This window comes from Dendrobates tinctorius, unplaced genomic scaffold (genome assembly GCF_039654945.1).
Source record: "Dendrobates tinctorius isolate UK_male_01 unplaced genomic scaffold, ASM3965494v1 ptg000172l, whole genome shotgun sequence".
NCBI lineage: Eukaryota > Metazoa > Chordata > Amphibia > Anura > Dendrobatidae > Dendrobates > Dendrobates tinctorius.
In genome coordinates this window covers 5,184,117-5,211,913 of record NW_027361839.1, presented here as the reverse complement: position 1 = coordinate 5,211,913, position 27,797 = coordinate 5,184,117, and the positions used below count along the sequence as shown (strand labels likewise).

Here is a 27,797-nt window from a genome sequence, read left to right as displayed (position 1 = left end):
GTCCAGTTACTTTTGGTCCCTTTAAAAACAGGGTGGCCCATGTTAAGGAGCTGAAACTCCTAAACCCTTCATCCAATGTTAATGTGGAGACCCTCAAATGAAAGCTGAAAGTCTGAACTTCAACTGCATCTGAAGTGTTTCGTTCAAAATTCATTGTGGTAATGTCTAGAACCAAAATTAGAAAAATGTTGTCTCTGTCCAAATATATATGGACCTAACTGTATGTCCACTGAAGGTGCCCACGAGGTGAGACGAAAAGCTGCGGAAGAGATTCACATAATATATAAACATTGAATACTGCGGATCCACTGCACAGGCAGAAGAAGACAGCGGATCCCCCTATGGGCAGAAGAAGACAGCGGATCCCCGTATGGTCAGAAGAAAAATAGCAGATCTCCGTATGGTCAGAAGAAAATAGCAGATCCCCGTATGGTCAGAAGAAAATAGCAGATCCCCGTATGGTCAGAAGAAAATGGCAGATCCCCGTATGGTCAGAAGAAAATGGCAGATCCCCGTATGGTCAGAAGAAAAATAGCAGATCCCCATATGGTCAGAAGAAAATAGCAGATCTCCGTATAGTCAGAAGAAAATAGCAGATCCCCGTATGGTCAGAAGAAAATAGCAGATCCCCATATGGTCAGAAGAAAATAGCAGATCTCCGTATAGTCAGAAGAAAATAGCAGATCCCCGTATAGTCAGAAGAAAATAGCAGATCCCCGTATGGACAGAAGAAAATAGCAGATCCCCGTATGGTCAGAAGAAAATAGCAGATCCCCGTATGGTCAGAAGAAAATAGCAGATCTCCGTATGGTCAGAAGAAAATAGCAGATCTCCGTATAGTCAGAAGAAAATAGCAGATCCCCGTATGGTCAGAAGAAAATAGCAGATCTCCGTATAGTCAGAAGAAAATAGCAGATCCCCGTATAGTCAGAAGAAAATAGCAGATCCCCGTATAGTCAGAAGAAAATAACAGATCCCCGTATGGTCAGAAGAAAATAGCAGATCCCCGTATGGTCAGAAGAAAATAGCAGATCCCCGTATGGACAGAAGAAAATAGCAGATCCCCGTATGGACAGAAGAAAAATAGCAGATCCCCGTATGGTCAGAAGAAAAATAGCAGATCCCCGTATGGTCAGAAGAAAAATAGCAGATCCCCGTATGGTCAGAAGAAAATAGCAGATCCCCGTATGGACAGAAGAAAATAGCAGATCCCCATATGGTCAGAAGAAAATAGCAGATCTCCGTATAGTCAGAAGAAAATAGCAGATCCCCGTATGGTCAGAAGAAAAATAGCAGATCCCCGTATGGACAGAAGAAAATAGCAGATCCCCATATGGTCAGAAGAAAATAGCAGATCCCCGTATGGTCAGAAGAAAATAGCAGATCTCCGTATAGTCAGAAGAAAATAGCAGATCCCCGTATGGTCAGAAGAAAATAGCAGATCCCCGTATGGTCAGAAGAAAATAGCAGATCCCCATATGGTCAGAAGAAAATAGCAGATCCCCGTATAGTCAGAAGAAAATAGCAGATCCCCGTATAGTCAGAAGAAAATAGCAGATCCCCGTATGGTCAGAAGAAAATAGCAGATCTCCGTATAGTCAGAAGAAAATAGCAGATCTCCGTATAGTCAGAAGAAAATAGCAGATCCCCGTATGGTCAGAAGAAAATAGCAGATCCCCGTATAGTCAGAAGAAAATAGCAGATCCCCGTATGGTCAGAAGAAAATAGCAGATCTCCGTATAGTCAGAAGAAAATAGCAGATCTCCGTATAGTCAGAAGAAAATAGCAGATCTCCGTATAGTCAGAAGAAAATAGCAGATCCCCGTATGGTCAGAAGAAAATAGCAGATCCCCGTATAGTCAGAAGAAAATAGCAGATCCCCGTATGGTCAGAAGAAAATAGCAGATCTCCGTATAGTCAGAAGAAAATAGCAGATCTCCGTATAGTCAGAAGAAAATAGCAGATCCCCGTATGGTCAGAAGAAAATAGCAGATCCCCATATGGTCAGAAGAAAATAGCAGATCCCCGTATAGTCAGAAGAAAATAGCAGATCCCCATATGGTCAGAAGAAAATAGCAGATCTCCGTATAGTCAGAAGAAAATAGCAGATCTCCGTATAGTCAGAAGAAAATAGCAGATCTCCGTATAGTCAGAAGAAAATAGCAGATCTCCGTATAGTCAGAAGAAAATAGCAGATCCCCATATGGTCAGAAGAAAATAGCAGATCCCCATATGGTCAGAAGAAAATAGCAGATCCCCATATGGTCAGAAGAAAATAGCAGATTCCAGGTATGGGAGGAAGAAAAACTTCAGAACCCTCTTAGGCTATGTGCACACGCTGCAGATTCACCCATGGATTTGTATCTGCGGATCCGCAGGTAAAACCGCAGCTAAAATGACCGGCGGTTTTACCTGCGGATTGGCAGCGGTTTTCCCCTGCGGTTTGACACCTGGACAGTGGAATAGGTGGCAAACCGCAGCGGAATCCGCAGAAAGAATTGACATGTGAATTCTTTCTGCGGATTCAAAACCGCAGCTTTTCCGCAGTGGAAAAACTGCAGCATGTGTACTGCGGATTGTAAATCCCATAGACTTACATGCTACTGTACACTGTCTGCGGAACTGCTGCAGAATCCGCAGAGGCCAAATCCGCAGCAGAATCCGCAGCAGAATCCGCAGCGTGTGCACAGAGCCTTACAGTCAGGAAAAAAGTCACAGATCCTCCATAATGTCAGAAGTAAAACAACATATCCCCAGGACGGGCACAAGAACCAAAGATCCCAATACAGGCTGAAGAAAACTGCAGATTCACATCTAAAACACTGGATCACACTCGGACCAATGTTAATCTATGGGGCCGTGCACACGTCTGATACTTTTGTCAGACAACATCTGTCCGAGAAAAAAATTTCTGCATGTCTAAGTCTGATCCAATATTCCATGAAAGGCAGTGAGTCTGTGGGAAGCATCGGATGACATCTGAGTGCAGCCTGATTTCCACCGACATACACAGTGGAGAAGATGGAGACATTTTTTTCTCCATCTTCTGCTCCTCTGAAAGAATCAGATCTCACTATCTTCACATGTGATCAGCGTGATTAGCATAGCCGTCCTGATCCTCTGGGTGAGACGCTACGCCGTCGGCCCCTGTCCTGGCATCAGCTATTCTCTGGAGTCCTGGTGGACGGACGACTTTACACGGTCACTATTCATCCTCACTACTGGGGATGTACAGAGTAGCGGCCTGTGCGGTTTATCTGCAATTTATATTTCTGCCCAGGCAAGAGAAGTTTTGGGATGTGCGTTTATTTGTGTCCATTCAGGGATCAGAGTGTTTTTGTTTTCTGTCCGGGGTTGACGGGAGCTCTGCGCTCTTCTTCAGAATTATCAATCCAAACGGATAATGGATTTCTCAGTTGGTTATTTATATCTCACTTTTTTGGATTTCTGATAAAAGTAGTTGGCACCTGATGCATTAAGATGAGTGATTGGGAAATTGCCGAGGAAGGGTTTCTTTTTCTGGGCCTGCACTCCCGCCGTCCCTCCTGCGCTCCCGCCGTCCCTCCTGCGCTCCCGCCGTCCCTCCTGCGCTCCCGCCGTCCTGCACATTCACTGTCTCCTGCACCCCCACCGTCCCTCCTGCACCTGCCCATATATCTGCTCCCCTTACTCCATATCACTCCACTCACTGTAGATAGAGCTCCTCCCCTGAATCTGTACAACCCCTCCTATTACTGTATGGGACTCCTCCCATTATTCCATATGCCCCTCCCATCACTCAGCATCATCCTTCTGTATATACCCCGCCTGCTTGGTCAAGGCCCTTGGAGGTGATGGCCCCTGTGTCCTTTCACCGTCATCCTCCATGCTGCTTCTCCATATTGGCCTGGACTTTCCTTTCCTGACCCTGTGTGACATCCATTTGCCCAGCCTCCGCGGAGGGCGGTGATCACATTCTATTGGTGCGGTCATGGCTCAGCCGCTTCCCAGATCGCTGACTTGGTTGGATGGAACTAAGAGGAAAAGAAAAACATGAAAAATGGATGATCAGAAGAGAACGTGACGACTGACCCGTGTGACCGATCTGTAGCCCCCACAAGACCAAAAGAAACTCAGCACCATACATCCCACCGGAACCCAGAATAGCACACATGTGCAGACTCTCCCCTGTGTAATGTGACACACAGGGGCATAATGATTGGGGCCGCACCCGAGCCCATGGTGGAGGTGGAGCCCACCGATGCCAGCAGATATCTCGTCCTCGGAAACCCATTCATCTGAAATGTATTGCAGCACAGAGACCCGCCGGGATCCTGCACTGCAAAACACGCCAACTAGAGGCAGGCAGCTGACGTGGGCATCATGGCCTCCCTCATCAGTATCTGGTGACCGCCCGTCACCTCCATCATCAGTATCTGGTGACCGCCCGTCACCTCCATCATCAGTATCTGGTGACCGCCCGTCACCTCCATCATCAGTATCTGGTAACTGCCCGTCACCTCCATCATCAGCATCTGGTAACTGCCCGTCACCTCCATCATCAGTATCTGGTAACTGCCCGCCACCTCCATCATCAGTATCTGGTAACTGCCCGTCACCTCCATCATCAGTATCTGGTAACTGCCCGCCACCTCCATCATCAGTATCTGGTAACTGCCCGTCACCTCCATCATCAGTATCTGGTGACCCTCCGTCCCCTCCATCATCAGTATCTGGTGACCACCCGTCACCTCCATCATCAGTATCTGGTAACTGCCCATCACCTCCATCATCAGTATCTAATGACCGCCCGTTGCCTCCATCATCAGTATCTATACTGTATGGTGGGTTCTCTTATTAGAGTAAGTCCTCGGTGGGGACGGCGTCCAGATTCTGTCCCTCTGCATCAGTTACATCTGTGCTGTGATGTTATCTCACCTTCATATGTTGGGGTGCGGTCGCGACATCGTCCTCTCAGCAGGAAACCAATAAGGAAGACTCCCACTAATCCTCCAGCGATCAGGAAGATGATCAGGAAGTTTGGAGGAGACGGCACTTCTGGTGTAATATCCATCTTATCTGAGAGGAGAAGCAGATATGGAGGTTATATGACCGTCCTCACAGGAGAGAAGCAGATATGGAGGTTATATGACCGTCCTCACAGGAGAGAAGCAGATATGGAGGTTATATGACCGCCCTCACAGGAGAGAAGCAGATATGGAGGTTATATGACCGCCCTCACAGGAGAGAAGCAGATATGGAGGTTATATGACCGCCCTCACAGGAGAGAAGCAGATATGGAGGTTATATGACCGCCCTCACAGGAGAGAAGCAGATATGGAGGTTATATGACCGCCCTCACAGGAGAGAAGCAGATATGGAGGTTATATGACCGTCCTCACAGGAGAGAAGCAGATATGGAGGTTATATGACCGTCCTCACAGGAGAGAAGCAGATATGGAGGTTATATGACCGTCCTCACAGGAGAGAAGCAGATATGGAGGTTATATGACCGTCCTCACAGGAGAGAAGCAGATATGGAGGTTATATGACCGTCCTCACAGGAGAAGCATATATGGAGGTTATATGACCGTCCTCACAGGAGAGAAGCAGATATGGAGGTTATATGACCGCCCTCACAGGAGAGAAGCATATATGGAGGTTATATGACCGTCCTCACAGGAGAGAAGCAGATATGGAGGTTATATGACCGTCCTCACAGGAGAGAAGCATATATGGAGGTTATATGACCGTCCTCACAGGAGAGAAGCAGATATGGAGGTTATATGACCGTCCTCACAGGAGCGAAGCAGATATGGAGGTTATATGACCGTCCTCACAGGAGAGAAGCAGATATGGAGGTTATATGACCGTCCTCACAGGAGAGAAGCAGATATGGAGGTTATATGACCGTCCTCACAGGAGAGAAGCAGATATGGAGGTTATATGACCGTCCTCACAGGAGAGAAGCAGATATGGAGGTTATATGACCGTCCTCACAGGAGAGAAGCAGATATGGAGGTTATATGACCGTCCTCACAGGAGAGAAGCATATATGGAGGTTATATGACCGTCCTCACAGGAGAGAAGCAGATATGGAGGTTATATGACCGTCCTCACAGGAGAGAAGCAGATATGGAGGTTATATGACCGTCCTCACAGGAGAGAAGCAGATATGGAGGTTATATGACCGTCCTCACAGGAGAGAAGCATATATGGAGGTTATATGACCGTCCTCACAGGAGAGAAGCAGATATGGAGGTTATATGACCGTCCTCACAGGAGAGAAGCAGATATGGAGGTTATATGACCGTCCTCACAGGAGAGAAGCATATATGGAGGTTATATGACCGTCCTCACAGGAGAGAAGCAGATATGGAGGTTATATGACCGTCCTCACAGGAGCGAAGCAGATATGGAGGTTATTTGACCGTCCTCACAGGAGAGAAGCAGATATGGAGGTTATATGACCGTCCTCACAGGAGAGAAGCAGATATGGAGGTTATATGACCGCCCTCACAGGAGAGAAGCAGATATGGAGGTTATATGACGGTCCTCACAGGAGAGAAGCAGATATGGAGGTTATATAACCGTCCTCACAGGAGAGAAGCAGATATGGAGGTTATATGACCGTCCTCACAGGAGAGAAGCAGATATGGAGGTTATATGACCGTCCTCACAGGAGAGAAGCAGATATGGAGGTTATATGACCGTCCTCACAGGAGAGAAGCAGATATGGAGGTTATATGACCGTCCTCACAGGAGAGAAGCAGATATGGAGGTTATATGACCGTCCTCACAGGAGAGAAGCATATATGGAGGTTATATGACCGTCCTCACAGGAGAGAAGCAGATATGGAGGTTATATGACCGTCCTCACAGGAGCGAAGCAGATATGGAGGTTATATGACCGTCCTCACAGGAGAGAAGCAGATATGGAGGTTATATGACCGTCCTCACAGGAGAGAAGCAGATATGGAGGTTATATGACCGTCCTCACAGGAGAGAAGCAGATATGGAGGTTATATGACCGTCCTCACAGGAGAGAAGCAGATATGGAGGTTATATGACCGTCCTCACAGGAGAGAAGCAGATATGGAGGTTATATGACCGTCCTCACAGGAGCGAAGCAGATATGGAGGTTATATGACCGTCCTCACAGGAGAGAAGCAGATATGGAGGTTATATGACCGTCCTCACAGGAGAGAAGCAGATATGGAGGTTATATGACCGTCCTCACAGGAGAGAAGCATATATGGAGGTTATATGACCGTCCTCACAGGAGAGAAGCAGATATGGAGGTTATATGACCGTCCTCACAGGAGAGAAGCAGATATGGAGGTTATATGACCGTCCTCACAGGAGAGAAGCAGATATGGAGGTTATATGACCGTCCTCACAGGAGCGAAGCAGATATGGAGGTTATATGACCGTCCTCACAGGAGAGAAGCAGATATGGAGGTTATATGACCGTCCTCACAGGAGCGAAGCAGATATGGAGGTTATATGACCGTCCTCACAGGAGCGAAGCAGATATGGAGGTTATTTGACCATCCTCACAGGAGAGAAGCAGATATGGAGGTTATATGACCGTCCTCACAGGAGAGAAGCAGATATGGAGGTTATATGACGGTCCTCACAGGAGAGAAGCAGATATGGAGGTTATATAACCGTCCTCACAGGAGAGAAGCAGATATGGAGGTTATATGACCGTCCTCACAGGAGAGAAGCAGATATGGAGGTTATATGACCGTCCTCACAGGAGAGAAGCAGATATGGAGGTTATATGACCGTCCTCACAGGAGAGAAGCAGATATGGAGGTTATATGACCGTCCTCACAGGGGAGAAGCAGATATGGAGGTTATATGACCGTCCTCACAGGAGAGAAGCAGATATGGAGGTTATATGACCGTCCTCACAGGAGAGAAGCAGATATGGAGGTTATATGACCGTCCTCACAGGAGAGAAGCAGATATGGAGGTTATATGACCGTCCTCACAGGAGCGAAGCAGATATGGAGGTTATATGACCGTCCTCACAGGAGAGAAGCAGATATGGAGGTTATATGACCGTCCTCACAGGAGAGAAGCAGATATGGAGGTTATATGACCGTCCTCACAGGAGAGAAGCAGATATGGAGGTTATATGACGGTCCTCACAGGAGAGAAGCAGATATGGAGGTTATATGACCGTCCTCACAGGAGAGAAGCAGATATGGAGGTTATATGACCGTCCTCACAGGAGAGAAGCAGATATGGAGGTTATATGACCGTCCTCACAGGAGAGAAGCAGATATGGAGGTTACATGACAGTCCTCACAGGAGAGAAGCAGATATGGAGGTTACATGACCGTCCTCACAGGAGAGAAGCAGATATGGAGGTTATATGACCGCCCTCACAGGAGAGAAGCAGATATGGAGGTTATATGACCGTCCTCACAGGAGAGAAGCAGATATGGAGGTTATATGACCGTCCTCACAGGAGAGAAGCAGATATGGAGGTTACATGACAGTCCTCACAGGAGAGAAGCAGATATGGAGGTTATATGACCGCCCTCACAGGAGAGAAGCAGATATGGAGGTTATATGACCGTCCTCACAGGAGAAGCATATATGGAGGTTATATGACCGTCCTCACAGGAGAGAAGCATATATGGAGGTTATATGACCGTCCTCACAGGAGAGAAGCAGATATGGAGGTTATATGACCGCCCTCACAGGAGAGAAGCAGATATGGAGGTTATATGACCGTCCTCACAGGAGAGAAGCAGATATGGAGGTTATATGACCGCCCTCACAGGAGAGAAGCATATATGGAGGTTATATGACCGTCCTCACAGGAGAGAAGCAGATATGGAGGTTATATGACCGTCCTCACAGGAGAGAAGCAGATATGGAGGTTATATGACCGTCCTCACAGGAGAGAAGCAGATATGGAGGTTATATGACCGTCCTCACAGGAGAGAAGCAGATATGGAGGTTATATGACGGTCCTCACAGGAGAGAAGCAGATATGGAGGTTATATGACCGTCCTCACAGGAGAGAAGCAGATATGGAGGTTATATGACCGTCCTCACAGGAGAGAAGCAGATATGGAGGTTATATGACCGTCCTCACAGGAGAGAAGCAGATATGGAGGTTATATGACCGTCCTCACAGGAGAGAAGCAGATATGGAGGTTATATGACCGTCCTCACAGGAGAGAAGCAGATATGGAGGTTATATGACCGTCCTCACAGGAGAGAAGCAGATATGGAGGTTATATGACCGTCCTCACAGGAGAGAAGCAGATATGGAGGTTATATGACCGTCCTCACAGGAGAGAAGCAGATATGGAGGTTATATGACCGTCCTCACAGGAGAGAAGCAGATATGGAGTGTGATGTACAATGTCTGTGAGGTATGGGGTTTTGTCCACAAAATATGATGTTTTCTGTTGTAACTTTCCAGAAAGATCCGGCAGATATGACAATCCAGGCTGCTAGCTCTGCAGCTTCATCCCTCCTCCCTTCACACACACAGAGCAGTGCCACCCCCCCCTCCTCTACAGCCTGTGTTCGCACTAGTAATAGGAGACCCCCCTGCTGTTACAACCATTTGTTTCCTTCTCTCCTCTTCAGAGCGGGAAAAACTTCTTTGTTTGAAACGAATAAAACTATGAGAGACTATACCATAAGAACCAAATACCCTAGAGATATGAAAATCACATTTTTGTAATCCGGGCGGTCACAGCGTCGCTGCCGTGGTTCTGGCGAAGCGTAATCCTTTCAGAACCTGAGATATGTGTTCCAGCTAAACGGTGTATCAGAACTACTGCATATTTGGTCTTGAATTATTGTACTCAACAAATCACAACCAATGATGCCCTATATGTGTCTGTGCGGGCTGCCCCCACGGAGTTATGATTAGTATAAGTTTTCTAGTGTAATTCTACATCCAAAAGAGAGAGGTGGGATTAACCCAGCATGCATCTCTCCGTGATGTCACATAGCAAGTCTATAAAGCATTTCCTGGACAAAACCAGAGCAGAACAGCTCAAGTCGTCGTGCTAGAAAGACCCAGATGAGCGGAGAAGTGCAGCTCCGCCTCCACCCCCCTTAGCCGCATGGTCTGCCTAAGGAACAATATGGAACTGTGAGTGTAATCTCTTTGTTTTCTCCACTTTTATTTTATACCTGTACTGTACATATTTTATGTCTCAATTTTATAGCAACTTTTATCTGTAATCACTGTCCTCTTTCGGAAAATAAATGAAATAATTATTTAGATCTGTCTCTATGCTCTAAGACTTGAACTATACGCCTTTGATAGATAATCGCTACTAATTCAAGGGGTTTGCCACGGACCCTCTTAATTTAACACTGTGAATTAAGTAACCGTGACAGGTGGCAGCGCGTTGTGTACGGCTATTGCGGCTTGCTGGCAGTCTAGAAGGGTCTGCGGCACCAGCATTCATAATTCCCTTACTGCAGAAGCCTAATTGCCGGTTCACAACAGGCAGCCCGTCCGGCGACCAATTATCCTAGGTGCAGTTCCCTGACTGACCTGAGGGTAAGGGGGGCGCCGGAGAGCTGCAAGTTCCAAAGTGGAACTGAGAAAGTGGGATATACATAAATCCCCGCAGTACTTGGAAGATTGATAGTAGTGGTGGGGCATCCAAATTAAACTCCCCCTGCGGCAAATTGTAGAGCGAGATTAGCTTGCTGGATATTTTTGGTCACATGGTGCCAGTGTTGGGATAACTAAGATAAGCCCCACTGCGCCTGTGATAGCCGTGTGCCGGCATTGTGTCACGCCCCTCCGTCCGCTGATACACCGGTGTCAGTGGTGGGATTGTGACATAGTGGTGACACAGGGTCCGCTGTCCGTCGCGTTTTGGTGGCAGCGGGACCCCCGTTAGTGTCGCCCGTAAGTGGACGAACGGCGGTGGGCTGTTCGTTACATATTGGTGGCAGCGCGGTGGGATAATCCTAGAGCATTAGTGATTTGGTTTGAGCAATCATTCCTCTCACTAAAAACCTGCACGGTTCCTGCGGGAATCCTGCATCATAGGTTTTGGAGAACAGACTCAGTGGTTACTAGTCCTGAGACATTAGTGTGTACTTGCAAGTATCCCCCTCCCGTTTCTTCGTTTTTCTTTTTCTATCTTTTATTTGGCAACCATGGCGGCAAAAGGAGAACCTTGGTACAACCGGCAGACAAAGGAAGTTCTTGCTGGGTTATGCACGTACCAAGGCCTTGACGCCACGAACAAAAACAGAGCTCAAATGATGAAGCTCTAGTGCAGCTGGACAACGACCAGAATCCAGCGAGTGCAGAAGTTGGCCCAAGTGACAATGGGGCTGCAGCAGAGGCTCCACTCATGAGCGCGGGGCCCACATTCAATCAGAGCACGCTGGACCCCTACCTGCAAGCGACCTTGGACGCACTCCCTGCCGAAGACCGTGACGGACGTCTGCAGCTGATCCAGCAAGCTCGAGAGAGAGCAGAGCAGCGAGCCGAGCGGGAGGCGGAGAGACGCGAGCGCCAAGCTGAGGCTGAGAGAGCAGAGCAGCGAGCCGAGCGGGAGGCGCAGAGGGCCCATGAACTGGAGGTACTCCAGCGGGGTGGGAATGCCCCCACAGCCCGAAGCAGTGAGCCCAGCAGCGTCCAGACTCCTAAACCCCGGCCAGAGCACTTTCCCGTGATGGAAAAGGATGGGGACTTGGACACGTTCCTGCGAGCCTTTGAGAAAGCCTGCAGACAGTACCAGCTGCCTAGAGACCAATGGGCAAGGTACTTGACCCCAGGGCTAAAAGGCAAAGCCCTGGAGGCATTTGCTTCTCTTCCGCCAGAAGCCGATGACGACTATGTCGCCATAAAGCAGGCGCTGATCGCCAAATACCGGCTGACACCTGAGGTATACCGAAAGAAGTTCCGGCACCTCCAACGTGGCCCACATGATAGCTACAGTGATGTGGTGCAAGGACTCAGGACCCACTTTGACCAGTGGATCCATGGACTGTCCGTTGAAACCTTTGAGCAGCTACGGGACCTGATGATCAAAGACCAGTTCCTGCATCTCTGCCCAGCTGAGGTCCGACAGTTCATCCTGGACCGCGAACCAACGAACGCGGACAAAGCGGCGCAGATCGCCGACAACCACGAGGCCAACCGGAAGCCCGAGACGCGGAGGCCAGTCGCCACCAGCTGGAAAGGGGGTAAGCCAGCAACCAACCCCAATGCCCCAGCTAGCCGTCCCTCCGGAGGCCCTGTCCCTGTTGCCAACAACAGGCCGGCTACTGACAGTCGCCTGTGTCACCACTGCCAGCGGCCTGGTCACTTCTTTTACGCCTGTCCGAACAGGCCGAAGAACCCCCCAGCCAAGGCCCCCGGGCCCAACGCCTCTGTTCTTTTGGTGGGAGGTGTGGTTGGGAGGGCTGACGACAACGTTCAACCTGTTCAGGTGGGGGCCCGTCTTGCTACAGGCCTCAAGGACACCGGGGCTGAACGAACCCTCATCCGTCCTGGACTGGCGGCCCCTGAAGAGTTTGTTGAGGGGAAAACCCTGACTGTAACCGGGATTGGAGGCACCCATTGTCCCTTGCCAGTGGCACGAGTTTTTCTTGACTGGGGTGCCGGGAGCGGGTTGAGGGAGGTGGGAGTGTCTGAAAACCTGCCCACTGATGTTTTATTGGGGACTGACTTGGGTCGGATGGTTGCATACTACGTCCCTGACACCCTTCCCCAAACTGATAATAAGGGTAACGTTAACCCTGATGATGATGATGATGATGATGACGGGAAACTGAATGTGTTACCTGCTAATGCCTTGATGAGTAATGATGCAACTAACAACCATTCTTTCCCCAGGTATGATGCTGATGCATCTGTGCCGACTGAACCCGTTAACCCTTTCTTTGAAGCGGTAGATGTGTCCACAGGTACCGAAGTGCTCAGCCCCGTCACTCTGCGGAGTGAGACGGCTGAGGAACCCCTGGCAGGAGTAAGCAACGGTGCTCAAGGAAATGGGGAGGTGCATGGGGACCATGAGGAAGGTAATGCCATGCAGCTGACCAGTGCCACCGAGGAAGGTAACTGGCCCATAAGTAGCCCTGCTCCTGAAGTGTTGGGGGTGGATGGGGAGGTAGAGCCCAAGCCAGCACCGGCTGGTGGGTCTGTAGAAATCCCCAGGGAGACAGCATACATAGCAGCTGTCACACGCAGTCAGAGTGCCCAGATCGCAGGTAACGCACTGTCTTCTGGACCCTCTGCTGCTACAGGAGAGACTGAACCAGAGGTGAACCAAGAGCCGGTTCCAGAGGGTCCCAGTAAAGAGGGGACCCTGACGTCACTTCTGGCAGCCTCCAGCATGGAGTTCCAGGCTGCTCTGCACTCAGATGCCAGCCTGGAGAAATTGAGAGGTCTCGCCGAGACACCCACCTCCAAGTCTGATAAGGAGAGGGTGTTCTGGGAACGAGGAAGGTTGTACCGGGAGACAGTACCCGGAGATCCTAAAAAGGAGTGGTTGAGGGAAAGACAGCTGGTCGTCCCCTATCAGTTCAGAACTGAGTTGTTGCGGATTGCCCATGAGATTCCACTCGCTGGACACTTGGGGATCAGCAAAACAAAGGCACGGCTGTCTCAACACTTCTATGGGCCCAAGATGGGGACAGATGTAACACACTACTGCCGCTCCTGTGCCACCTGTCAAAAAGTGGGTAAGGCGGGGCCTGCTCTTAAGGCTCCCCTTATTCCTTTGCCGGTGATAGAGGAGCCTTTCCAGAGAATCGCGGTGGACATTGTAGGACCGCTGTCCGTCCCCAGCAGCTCCGGAAAGCGATACATTCTCACCGTGGTAGACTACGCTACCCGGTACCCAGAGGCAGTAGCTCTGTCTTCAACCAGGGCAGATAAGGTGGCTGACGCACTGGTGACCATCTTTTCAAGAGTAGGATTTCCCAGGGAGATGCTTACCGATCAAGGGCCCCAATTCATGTCTCGCCTAATGGAGGCTCTCTGTGAGAAAATGCAGGTGACGCAGCTGGTATCGAGTCCGTATCACCCACAGACTAATGGTTTGTGTGAACGTTTCAACGGTACCCTCAAACAGATGCTCCGCATACTGGTTGAGACCCAAGGGCGCGACTGGGAGCGGTACCTCCCACACCTGCTGTTCGCTTACAGAGAAGTTCCGCAGGCCTCGACCGGGTTCCCCCCCTTCGAGCTCCTGTATGGCAGGCGAGTCCGGGGACCCCTTGGGTTGATAAGAGAATCCTGGGAAGATGAGCCAAACCCCACAGAAGTGTCCATCGTGGATTATGTCATGCGCTTCCGTGACAAGATGCAGACCTTGACGCAGTTGATGCATGACAACATGACGCAGGCTCAGGCTGACCAGGAGCGCTGGTACGACCAGAACGCCCGGGAGCGGACCTACCAGGTGGGTCAAAAGGTCTGGGTGCTGGTCCCCGTACCAACGGATAAGCTTCAGGCAGCCTGGGAAGGCCCATACGTCGTCCACCAACAGCTCAACCCGGTCACCTACGTGGTCACGCTTGACCATGCTCGGGGTAGGCGCAAGGCCTTTCACGTCAACATGCTGAAGGCGCACTATGAACGTGAAGCTTGCGTCCTACCGGTCTGCAATCTGCCAGAGGATGGGGAGGAAGATCCCCTCCTGGACATGCTGGCCCAGGCCAAGGCCAATGGGTCCATTGAGGACATGGAGATAAGTGGTTCGCTCACCGTGTCCCAGCGGTTGCAGTTGATGGCCACCCTGAAACTCTTCCGGCCCGTGTTCACCAACCAACCGGGGAGGACGGAGTTAGCGGTTCATGAGGTGGACACCGGGAATCACTCCCCATTACGGCGAACACCCTATCGGATCTCTGAGACGGTGCAACAAGTTATGCGCCAAGAGATCGATGAGATGTTAAGGCTGGGGGTGATTCGACGGTCAAAAAGCGCGTGGGCTTCACCTGTAGTCCTCGTGCCTAAAAAGGATCGAACCACCCGGTTCTGCGTGGACTACAGGGGGCTCAACGCCATCACAACCTCTGATGCCCACCCAATGCCGCGCATCGAGGATCTGCTCGAGCGGTTGACAAACGCCAACTACATATCCATCATGGATTTGAGTCGGGGATACTGGCAGATTCCCCTGAGCCCTGAGGCGCAGGAGAAATCCGCCTTTATCACCCCCTTTGGACTGTACGAGTCCACAGTCATGCCCTTCGGCATGAAGAATGCCCCTGCCACTTTCCAGCGGATGGTCAACCACCTGCTTCGGGGACTGGAGGAGTACGCGGTGGCGTACTTAGACGATATTGCCGTCTTCAGTTCCACCTGGGAGGAACACCTTCAGCACCTCCAGGAGGTGCTCAAGCGTCTTCACCAGGCAGGCCTGACCATCAAGCCGGGGAAGTGCCAGATAGGCATGCGCAAGGTCCACTACCTGGGGCACCGGGTAGGCGGGGGTTCCATGAGTCCGGAGCCAGAAAAAGTGGACGCAATCGTGTCCTGGCCCACCCCCAGGACCAAGAAACAGGTGAAGTCCTTCTTGGGCACTGCAGGGTACTATAGGCGGTTCGTACAGGACTATAGCGCCCTTGCCAAACCCTTGACTGACCTCACCAAGCAGAGGCTACCCCAAACAGTCAACTGGACAGATGACTGTGAGGCGGCTTTCCAAGCTTTGAAAGCAGCCCTGTGCAACTCTCCAGTGTTGAGAGCAGTCGACAGCAGTCGCCCGTTTCTGGTACAGACCGACGCCAGCGAGTTTGGCCTCGGTGCTGTGCTTAGCCAGGTCGACTCGGGGGACCAAGAACACCCCGTGTTGTACCTGAGCCGGAAACTTTTGCCGAGGGAAGTGGCATACTCAACCATCGAGAAGGAGTGTCTGGCCATGGTGTGGGCACTGCAACGTTTGCAGCCCTACCTGTACGGGCGCGCCTTCACGGTGGTAACTGACCACAACCCTCTGAGCTGGTTGCACACAGTGTCCGGAACCAATGGAAGGTTGCTCCGCTGGAGCCTTGCCCTTTAACAGTACGACTTCACTGTAAAACACAGGAAGGGCAGTGAAAACGGCAATGCCGATGGGTTGTCCCGCCGGGGCGAACCCGCTGAGGTGCGCATGGCCGATTACCGAGAGGTAATGCCTCCTTAGCGCCCTCATAAGGGGGGAGGTGTGATGTACAATGTCTGTGAGGTATGGGGTTTTGTCCACAAAATATGATGTTTTCTGTTGTAACTTTCCAGAAAGATCCGGCAGATATGACAATCCAGGCTGCTAGCTCTGCAGCTTCATCCCTCCTCCCTTCACACACACACAGAGCAGTGCCACCCCCCCTCCTCTACAGCCTGTGTTCGCACTAGTAATAGGAGACCCCCCTGCTGTTACAACCATTTGTTTCCTTCTCTCCTCTTCAGAGCGGGAAAGACTTCTTTGTATGAAACGAATAAAACTATGAGAGACTATACCATAAGAACCAAATACCCTAGAGATATGAAAATCACATTTTTGTAATCCGGGCGGTCACAGCGTCGCTGCCGTGGTTCTGGCGAAGCGTAATCCTTTCAGAACCTGAGATATGTGTTCCAGCTAAACGGTGTATCAGAACTACTGCATATTTGGTCTTGAATTATTGTACTCAACAAATCACAACCAATGATGCCCTATATGTGTCTGTGCGGGCTGCCCCCACGGAGTTATGATTAGTATAAGTTTTCTAGTGTAATTCTACATCCAAAAGAGAGAGGTGGGATTAACCCAGCATGCATCTCTCCGTGATGTCACATAGCAAGTCTATAAAGCATTTCCTGGACAAAACCAGAGCAGAACAGCTCAAGTCGTCGTGCTAGAAAGACCCAGATGAGCGGAGAAGTGCAGCTCCGCCTCCACCCCCCTTAGCCGCATGGTCTGCCTAAGGAACAATATGGAACTGTGAGTGTAATCTCTTTGTTTTCTCCACTTTTATTTTATACCTGTACTGTACATATTTTATGTCTCAATTTTATAGCAACTTTTATCTGTAATCACTGTCCTCTTTCGGAAAATAAATGAAATAATTATTTAGATCTGTCTCTATGCTCTAAGACTCGAACTATACGCCTTTGATAGATAATCGCTACTAATTCAAGGGGTTTGCCACGGACCCTCTTAATTTAACACTGTGAATTAAGTAACCGTGACAGGTGGCAGCGCGTTGTGTACGGCTATTGCGGCTTGCTGGCAGTCTAGAAGGGTCTGCGGCACCAGCATTCATAATTCCCTTACTGCAGAAGCCTAATTGCCGGTTCACAACAGGCAGCCCGTCCGGCGACCAATTATCCTAGGTGCAGTTCCCTGACTGACCTGAGGGTAAGGGGGCGCCGGAGAGCTGCAAGTTCCAAAGTGGAACTGAGAAAGTGGGATATACATAAATCCCCGCAGTACTTGGAAGATTGATAGCAGTGGTGGAGCATCCAAATTAAACTCCCCCTGCGGCAAATTGTAGAGCGAGATTAGCTTGCTGGATATTTTTGGTCACATGGTGCCAGTGTTGGGATAACTAAGATAAGCCCCACTGTGCCTGTGATAGCCGTGTGCCGGCATTGTGTCATGCCCCTCCGTCCGCTGATACACCGGTGTCAGTGGTGGGATTGTGACATAGTGGTGACACAGGGTCCGCTGTCCGTTGCGTTTTGGTGGCAGCGGGACCCCCGTTAGTGTCGCCCGTAAGTGGACGAACGGCGGTGGGCTGTTCGTCACATGGAGGTTATATGACCGCCCTCACAGGAGAGAAGTAGATATGGAGGTTATATGACGGTCCTCATAGGAGAGAAGTAGATATGGAGGTTATATGACCGTCCTCACAGGAGAGAAGCAGATATGGAGGTTATATGACCGTCCTCACAGGAGAGAAGCAGATATGGAGGTTATATGACCGTCCTCACAGGAGAGAAGCAGATATGGAGGTTATATGACCGTCCTCACAGGAGAGAAGCAGATATGGAGGTTATATGACCGTCCTCACAGGAGAGAAGCAGATATGGAGGTTATATGACCGTCCTCACAGGAGAGAAGCAGATATGGAGGTTATATGACCGTCCTCACAGGAGAGAAGCAGATATGGAGGTTATATGACCGCCCTCACAGGAGAGAAGCAGATATGGAGGTTATATGACCGTCCTCACAGGAGAGAAGCAGATATGGAGGTTATATGACCGTCCTCACAGGAGAGAAGCATATATGGAGGTTATATGACCGTCCTCACAGCAGAGAAGCAGATATGGAGGTTATATGACCGCCCTCACAGGAGAGAAGCAGATATGGAGGTTATATGACCGTCCTCACAGGAGAGAAGCAGATATGGAGGTTATATGACCGCCCTCATAGAAGAGAAGTAGATATGGAGGTTATATGACCGTCCTCACAGGAGAGAAGCAGATATGGAGGTTATATGACCGTCCTCACAGGAGAGAAGCAGATATGGAGGTTATATGACCGTCCTCACAGGAGAGAAGCAGATATGGAGGTTATATGACCGTCCTCACAGGAGAGAAGCATATATGGAGGTTATATGACCGCCCTCATAGAAGAGAAGTAGATATGGAGGTTATATGACCGCCCTCACAGGAGAGAAGTAGATATGGAGGTTATATGACCGTCCTCACAGGAGAGAAGCAGATATGGAGGTTATATGACCGCCCTCATAGGAAAGAAGCAGATATGGAGGTTATATGACCGTCCTCTGTTATGAATGAGTCACCGGAGGAGGAGAAAACAAAAATACAAGCTAAGTCCAGAAAACCGGAGAGGTTGGTAGCTATCGGATTGCAGACCCCTGATCCTATACACCACAACTAACAGTAGCCGTGGGGGGTTCCTACGGTGCCCTAGACCCCTCGTCACAGCCGGAGAACTACATAAGCCTAAAGAAGGAAAGGGGAAATATAAACTGCCCCAGAGCAGACCCCAAAGCAATAGACAGCCCCCAACATGTATTGTTGGTGAAAAACAGATGAAAACACAAACACAGACAGAAAGGCAGGCTGAGCAAACGATGGGGCCCAACTAACTAGATAGGACAGGACAGAAAAGATGCTGGCTGCAATCCGCAAAAAACCCTACCAAAAATGTCCCAACCGTCTGATAGGGGAAAAAGGCCCTGAAGTCGCTAGACTTCAAAATCACTATATCAGCACTCAGGTATATTCTGAAAACAAAGCAAAGAGATCAACTGATCAGAGACAAAAATGGAATTCAGCCAGTCCCAACCAGGACTGGCTGAATACAAACACTAAGGAAACCAGACAAAATCTCAAGGAATAATAGCAGGGCAAAAAACTTAGCTTTTAGTAGACAGGAACTAAGCTGGATGCAAGAGCTCAGAGCAGAAAGGATCACCAGCAGCCCTGCAGGACGTCGGCTGCCTTATATCCACTCAGAAATTCCAGATGTCCAATCACACTCCGCCTGTTCAGATGACAGGTTCTTCCCATCCCAATCAATTTCACTACCTCTCTTCACCAGCAGAGGGAGTTCATCAGACATCAAAGGTGAAGGGGAGAATGAACTCACAACATTCCTCGCAGGATAGAAGCACATATGGAGGTTATATGACCGTCCTCACAGGAGAGAAGCAGATATGGAGGTTATATGACCGCCCTCACAGGAGAGAAGCAGATATGGAGGTTATATGACCGCCCTCATAGGAGATAAGTAGATATGGAGGTTATATGACCGTCCTCTCAGGAGAGAAGCAGATATGGAGGCTATATGCGGGCTCTTCGGAGATAGGCTTCTCCGGGAGGTTACTCAGCGTCTTCCGCCAGGTCTGCTAGAGGTAGCCAGACGTGACGCTAAGGCCCCAAATTTACAGGAACCCTCTGGGACCTGTTCTGGGTCAGTCACTGGTCCTGTTATCCCACTTGATGATGAGAGTCCAGGAGACAGGATGCTTCCTGCATTCTGGGCTCTCAGGCCGTGGGTGACCGCACCTGGACAGGCTGTCTCCTCGGGGGATAACTTTTTCCTATTTCTTCGACAGGAGGTGGGATATACCTGCCCACCACCTTGACGGACTGGGTACAATTTTCCTACTCCTCTGACAAGCTCGGGGTACCTTTTCCCCATCCACCTGACAGAGAGTGAGACACACATTTCCCTCACCTTGCCAGGCTGTAGGATAGGCTGGGGTTAACACCTTCCCTGGCCTCCTTTTTAACTTAGAGGTTTTGCTATCTGGGTGGCAGCTATCACTGGCCACGTCACAGTCCGTCGTGACACTGGTGCATGGGACCACATGCCTCATGATCTCCGGGCCTGCTCCCATCGCCCTTTAACACTTATGCTGGCTCCTTTTAGGAGACCCTTGGCAGCATCACCCCGTACCATGATGTGGCTGAGTCCTCCTGTACCACAACACACATTTTACGTATCATATTAACATTATGAACGCTTGCATCACATGACATATCAGATTTAGGAGGGTTGTCAGGGATATATCTGGTAACCAACCGTCCCAGATCAGTTCCCAATAAAACATTTGTGGTGAGGTTCTCTGACACCCCCACTTCCTTTATCCCCCGCACCCCAATCCAGAAAAACCCAGGCTATCGGTAAGACATGGCGAACACCCTGTGGCGACATCGCATTTAATCTGAGTTATCCTGACATATTATTTCAGGAGGCCGAGGAACATGAGCTGGAGGTCATGTGAGAATGACTGTGGCCCTTACTGTCTCTAAATTATTGTTCACTGGCCGCCACTCGGTCGGATATGATCAAGGAATTGGTCCGTCGGGATGCCCAGAACGTCATGGAGGTCAATGAAAACTCCGCTGAAGTGGACCCAGAGGAATTAAGCTGCTTGCCAAATCCAGGATCCAGTGGAAGTCAGGAATCTAATACCCAGTCACCAGCTGCCAGAATCCAGGAATTGTTGATTGCATTGGGACCAGGAGCCTCAAGTGAGAAGAGGGCTTGTGTTATTGAATCAATTTTCGGAGTTCCAATATCCCTACCACTAAAGTCGGCCCATGATGGCCCACCACCAAGGAAATCATCTTCGCTGCAGAGACGTGCCAGTGTTTAATGAGTCCAACACAGGCTGACGGACATCTGCAAAATTCTGAGACTCTAATGCTGATGCACTAGGTACCCACAGCTGACTGGGCTAAATACCTGTAGACTAGTTTGACTGGTCGGGACGTGGATGCTGCTCGGTCACTTGAGCCTCAATACTGCCTGGACTATGGAACTATTAAGGACACCCTGCTGGCACTTTTTACCATCACCCCTGAGAGATATAGCACCAAGTTCCGGACATTGTCTCGCCAATGGGTCTCTTATGTAGAATTTAGCAGTCATCTCCGGAGACACTGCAACTGCAGCCTCGACTGTAGGGCTGCCTACTCCGCTGCTGCCCTATGGGACATGATCGTGCTTGAGCAACCTATGGAGAACATGGCCCCAGAAATTCGAGAGTGGGTAGCCAACCAGAAGCCCGACACCCCAAAGCAAGCAGCCCGATTGGTTGACGAGTTTGCAGTCAACCGAACCAGCTGGAGACACAATATGCCCACTGATCCCAGAAGACCCATCAATCAAAGATTTGACTGACCACTGTTTTACCCTCACCCTGTGTTGTCTGAGTAGCGTTACGCCCATATTAAAGGGAGCGGCGTTCGGCGGGACGATCCCTGGTTCATGCGGTTCTGACTAGCGGACCCTGGGTGCCCGACCCCCTGTGTCTCAACCCCCAAAACCAGTGACAATCAGGGTCATCCCAGTAATGAGTTTGTCCGGTAACACAAACTCAGGGTGCACAAGAGTTAGTTCTGCGCCAGTGTACTTTAGACCAACAGTAATGGTGTTGCCCACAGTAACTGATTGCAAATTTTCACAGGCTCTCCCAACTGCCCTACCCACAAAAAGAATGTCTGCACTAGGCCCTGGGGACTCAGGTGTGGGGTTCATCTTCTGCCTCTCCGTGCAGACAAGGCTGATGTGACCGGTCCGGTCACAGGAATAGCAGCGCCAGGAGTCATATGCAGGCCGGGTGCTGGAAGATGGGACCAGTCACCCTGAAGGCCAGCTTGCAGGGGCACTGGGGTGTTTTGATGGCTTACCCCCGTTCCCACTGGCGATGACCGTCTTCCACACCTCCGGTTTATGACTGGCCTTGTAGGTGTCAGCAATCTGCGCTGCTTTATTCGCTTCTTTATTCGCCTCTTTCACCATCAAGTCCTTTATCTGCTGAAAGGTGGTCACTGACAGTCCTTGGACCAATGCTCAAAGTGGATTCTGAGCCCATGCACCACATCACTGTAGCTGTCATGTGGTCCACGTTGGAGGTTCCGGAACTTTTTACGGCAGACCTCAGGAGTCAGCTGATACTTTTTATCAGGGCCTGCTTGATAGCCTCATAGTCTCCATCTTATTTTCGAGGGAGAGAAACAAACACCTCCAGAGATTTTCATCTGAGCCCTAGAGTTAAATATCGAGCCCATTGGTCCTCAGGCAGCAGGCTTTTTCAACCCCCCGCAGAAATATGTCCAAGTCCACATGGGTCGCCCTCCCAGGGCTTTGGGGTACTCGGTACTGGGCCAGTCTCTCAGAGGGGAATGTCACAGCAGCGGTGACCCGGTCCGTGGCCCTGGGCGCCCATGTAAAAGTGATGAAGTGATGGAATAAAGTTTATGAGTGAATGATTCGTGACGCCACCTGTGGTGTTCGGCAATGAAGATGTTAAGCCGACGCTGAGGACAGATCCTCTGGGACAGATGGTGGGGTGCAGCAATGATGGTGTAGCCCTCCACAGGCAGGGCTGTAGTCCCAGAGCAGAGTAGATGAAGAGGATAGGTGTTGAGGAAGAGTGTGTAGTGTTTGGCACAGAGATGTAGCAGTGCAGGAGAGTTTGCAGGAAGAAGGCAAGGACACAACAGAGTGCAGTTTCTTTACCTTTACTTTGCTTGGCAAATGCAGTCCAGGGTCCAGATTACAGATAGCACAGGAGCTGGTTAACCTGGAAGCAACTTAGGAATCTCTCTATGCAGATGGGTTGTGTAGTCTCCTTCCTAGCGCTTAGTTTTAGGTACTTGCAGTACTGTGTTACACTGAAGTTCCACTTGCTTATTCTCTCTAGAACTCATTCGTATGGCAGACAGCTGTAGCCTTCCTCTTCTGGCTCACACGTCGCTGTTGTGCCTCCGAGTCTTATGTGGGAATAGAGCATTTACAGCTTCCTATTCCTCCGGTTTCTGTTGCAGGACCATCAGTGTCCGTACAGCCTTGGATACCGGGCTCCAGATCATGCGCTATAGCTGGGAATGAGCCTGAACTCTCTGCTCAATCTCCCAGCTCTTCTCCTCACATCCACACACGTTGCCCTCCTCACAGGAACTGACTAAATTTCCCCTTCCTGGCCCCCAGAGAGCATCTCTTCCCCCAGTTTTGTTTCAGAGCTCCCTCTGCTGGCCTGGAATGGGAGCTGTGTTGTGTGCTGTGGTTAACTGACAGAGAGACCCTTCATTCTTTCCTAGCATGACATCACACTCCCCAGGAGGAAGGTAATGCCATTGTGGCGACCATACTCCTGGGAGTGCCACATTCCCCCCTAGTGCAATTCAGTACTCCCGGACTGAAGAAAACAAGTAAAACATATTAACAAATTAACAATTATAACAAGATCTCAAAAATGAAAAATTACAAAAATAATCTCAAAAATAGTCCTGATGACGATTAGTCCATGCGTCAATGTCCATGGTCCAATTCCTGAGCAAGTTGGTGAACTATTTACAAGTAGAGTTTTGGCCACACATAGTCCTGTGGTCCAGCTGTCCATTGAAACAAAAATAAAATATCCAAAAAGTCTTACAGAGTCTCTGTAGGCACAAAACTTGAAACGTTGCATATTTACAGATTAACAATTACAAAACTTATCTATATGCGGAACCTTAAGGGTGGAATACCTTGGGTACTAGGGACAGACCTACGTAGCACTGGTGTTGTTGGGGACCTTACTGAATGCCTTGTGTTAACTAATGGTGTAGTGTGTGCTGTACTGGCTGCACTACTGTTGGTTCTGCATAGCACAGGGATACTAGATTTCCTAGGACCACTTCTACTCAGTGTGGGCATGACAGATTCACCACTGGCAGTGTGAGAATTCTCTTGTTCCACTGCTGGTGTGGCATCCGCTGCTTGTACTTGCTGGTTTTCAGAGTGGTCTTGAGTCACTTCTTCTTGCACTACCAGTTGGGGAAAGGTCAAAGCTGGCACCAGTATGGCTTGATTCGCTCTAGTCCAATTTGCAGGGAATTCTCCGAGTATTGTGCTGACCTTTTCTTCTTCTTCTTCTATGGGCTGAAGGTTGTTTTGTTCTTCCATTCTGTCCTTTAGTTGGTGAGGGCACAATTTCAGATGATCCCTCGATACTGCTGATGAGGTTTTTCCTCCATCCTTACTGATAAGGCACACTTTGGTGTTGTCAAAGTTTGATGGTAAGACGGTGTAGGGTTCAGCTTCCCATTGGTCATCCAATTTATGCATCCTTCTTTTCCTCTTTAGGACTTGTTCTCCTGGTGAAAAGGGAACTGCAGGTGCATGCTGATTGTAGTTCTTTTCTTGTTTTTGTCTTGCCTGAGCTAGACTCTTTTCGACACACTCTTGTACTCTACGGTACTGCTGCTGCCGTTCTGTATCCCAGTCAGAATCTGGTGATGTTACCTCAGGTGTAAGGACTCCGATATCCAAATCAATAGGCAGCTTGCCAGGCCTCGCTCTCATTAGGTAGGCTGGAGTGCAGTTGGTGGAATTCACAGGAATGTGATTGTAGAGGTCTACCAGATCTGGCAACTTCTTTGGCCACAGATTCCTCTCTTGCAAAGGCAAGGTCTTCAGTAGATCGATCACCACCTGATTCATCTTTTCACACATGCCATTGGTCTGTGGATGGCATGGTGTTGTCCTGATCTTCTTGCAACCGTACAAGTTACAGAATTCCTGGAACACTTCTGCCTCAAAGGCTGGACCTTGATCTGTAAGCACTCGCTCGGGATATCCGTGTGGTCAACAAAAGTGCTGTTGGAATGCTCTAGCTGCTATCCTGGCTGTTTGATCCTTGACAGGCACAACTACCAGGAATCTTGAGTAGTGGTCAACGATGGTAAGAGCATAAATGTAGCCTGAACGGCTTGGAACCAGCTTCACATGGTCCAGGGCAACCAACTCACGGGGTTGTTTGGTTATTATTTGCTGCAAAGGAGCTCGCTGGCTGTTACAGTCCTTTCTGCGCAGGTTACATTGTCCACACTCCCAGCACCAATTTTCAATGGCTTTCCTCATACCAGCCCAGTAGAATCTCTCCCGGAGCAAGGCCTCCAACTTCTTCCATCTGAAGTGTCCAGCTCCATTGTGGTTTGCTTCCAAGACCATTGATGCCTCCCTCTTTGGGACTACCACTTGCCAGACCAACTCATGAGTGCGGGCATTGATACTCCTCCGACACAGCTTTCTCTCGTAGATTAACAGCCTGCATCTCTCCTTCCACAACTGCTGCGTTTCTTCCGGAGCAACTGGATCTGGGCATGAGTCAACTTGTGACAGTAGCTCCTTTACCAGGCGGACTGCAGGGTCGCTATCCTGGGTTTCTGCCCAGTCATGATGAGGCAATGGAGTTAGGGTGGCCTCTTTCACGACAGACCGTCGGTTTCTCACTCCTTGGGCACGTTGGGCCGCAATTGGCCGGTGGAAGGCAGGTAACTATTTCTTCTAGTGCCTCAGGGTCTTCTCCTGCATCTGGCAGAATAGGCATTCTGGACAGCGCATCAGCATTGGCATTCTTGTGCCCTGCTCGGTACTTGATGGTAAATTCATAGTTAGACAGCCGGGCCATCCATCGCTGCTCCAGTGCGCCTAGTTTGGCAGTTTCCAAGTGAGTCAACGGGTTGTTGTCCTTGAAGATGGTAAACTTGGCTGAAGCTAGATAATGCTTGAATCTCTCAGTCACAGCCCAGACTATGGCAAGAACTCCAGTTTGAAGGAACTGTAGTTGTCAGGGTTCCTTTCAGTGGGACGAAGCTTCCTGCTGGCGTAGGAGATCACTTTCTTTGCCATTCTGTACCTGTGACAGTACTGCTCCCAGACCCACGTTGCTGGCATCAGTATACAGAACAAATGGCTGGTCATAATCTGGGTAGGCCAGAACTTCATCTCCTGTGAGAGCCATCTTCAGTCGAGTGAAGGACCTCTCCAGTTCCTCATTCCATTCAAATGTAGGACTCTTCTTTCTGGCTTTCTTGGGCTGGCCCACCAGAAGATTTTGCATAGGCGTGGCTATCTCAGTGAAGCCTTTGATGAACCTTCGGTAGTAGCCTACCAACCCGAGGAATTGACGTACTTCATGGAGGTTGCTGGGCTTCTGCCAGTCTCGGATAACAGTGACTTTGTCAGGATCCGATGCCACACCTTCTGCACTCACTACATGACCGAGGTACTGTACCTTGGGCTTCAGGAGGTGGCATTTGGAAGGCTTCACTTTCAGACCAAAGTTGGACAAGGCTTCGAACACCTCAGACAGGTGCTTCAGATGGTCTTCATAAGTCTTGGAGAAAACAATGACATCATCAAGGTACAACAGGACTGTCTCGAAGTTCTTGTGTCCAAGACAGCATTCCATTAGCCGTTGAAATGTCCCTGGGGCGGTACAGAGCCCGAACGGCATGTAGTTGAACTCGCAGAGACCCATTGGTGTAGTAAACGCTGTTTTCTCCTTGTCTGCCTCTGCCACGGGAACCGGCCAATACTCACTAGTGAGATCTAAGGTGGAAAAGTAGTTAGCAGTTTTAAGTGCAGCTAATGACTCTTCAATTCTGGGTAATGGGTAGGCATCCTTATGTGTAATGCTGTTAATTTTTCTGTAATCAACACACATTCTCATGGTACCATCTTTCTTTTTCACAAAGACTATTGGAGCTGCCCACGGGCTACAACTGTCTCTGATCACCTCAGCCTCCTTTATTTCCCGCAACATACTTTTGGCACATTGATATTGTGTTGGGGGTATAGGCCGGTACCTTTCTTTAATGGGTGGATGATCTCCAGTGGGGATATGGTGTTGAACCCCTTTTGCCTTCCCAAAGTCTAGTGGGTGTTTACTGAATACCCGCTCATACTCCTGAGTCACTCGGTAAACCCCACTCTTTTGGTATGAAGGGGTGGAGTCAGTTCCCACCTGCAGCTGTTGACACCACTCCTCCAGCTGCTTTACAGAGCCATTGTCCTCCACCTGGTCGGATGAGACCAAGGGCTCTGCTGCCCGTATTGCATTGTTACTGACAGTGAGCAGCTTAGCAACTGTGGCATACCGAGGTATTGTGGCCTCTTCCTCCCCACAATTCAAGAGGCGTACAGGTACTCTCCTTTTGCGGACATCGACTACCCCTCTGGCTATCAGGACAGTGGGCCTGCTATCAGAGTACACTGGCTCTACCAACGCTTGGTAATCTTTTCCTCTGGGGCCTATGGCTGCCCGACACCAAATCAACATTTCACATCTGGGGGGTATCGCAATGGGGAAAGAATCACTCACTCTGACGCTGCCAATCTCTCCGCCAGAGAGTTCTACCTGCTGTCTTTGCATCAGGGTCTTGATCTCCTTCTGTAGGACTCGTTGTTCACTGGAACCAGCAGTCTCAGCCACCTGTTGCAACAAGACAATAACCTCGGAAAGACAATTTTCAATCACATTAGTACCAAGGGTCATCATTGGGTTACATTCTCGTCGATCAATGTCTACAACTATCAGACCTTGAGATTTTAACTCTACTCGCCCCACTTTAATGGTAA

General features: G+C 49.7%; 1 protein-coding gene across 1 annotated transcript in view; it reads right to left on the bottom strand.

Moving 5' to 3' along the window:
* Window positions 1-3,290: 3,290 nt before the first annotated feature.
* LOC141053908 (ICOS ligand-like) overlaps window positions 3,291-27,797 on the bottom strand; it is an 87,930-nt gene continuing 63,423 nt past the window's right edge. The window contains exons 5-6 of the mRNA XM_073551075.1: window positions 4,918-5,058; window positions 3,291-4,013 (exon numbers count right to left, since the gene is read on the bottom strand). Coding sequence (XP_073407176.1) covers window positions 3,976-4,013; window positions 4,918-5,058 — 179 coding nt within the window. The 3' untranslated portion in view covers window positions 3,291-3,975. The remainder of the gene's footprint in view (window positions 4,014-4,917; window positions 5,059-27,797) is intronic.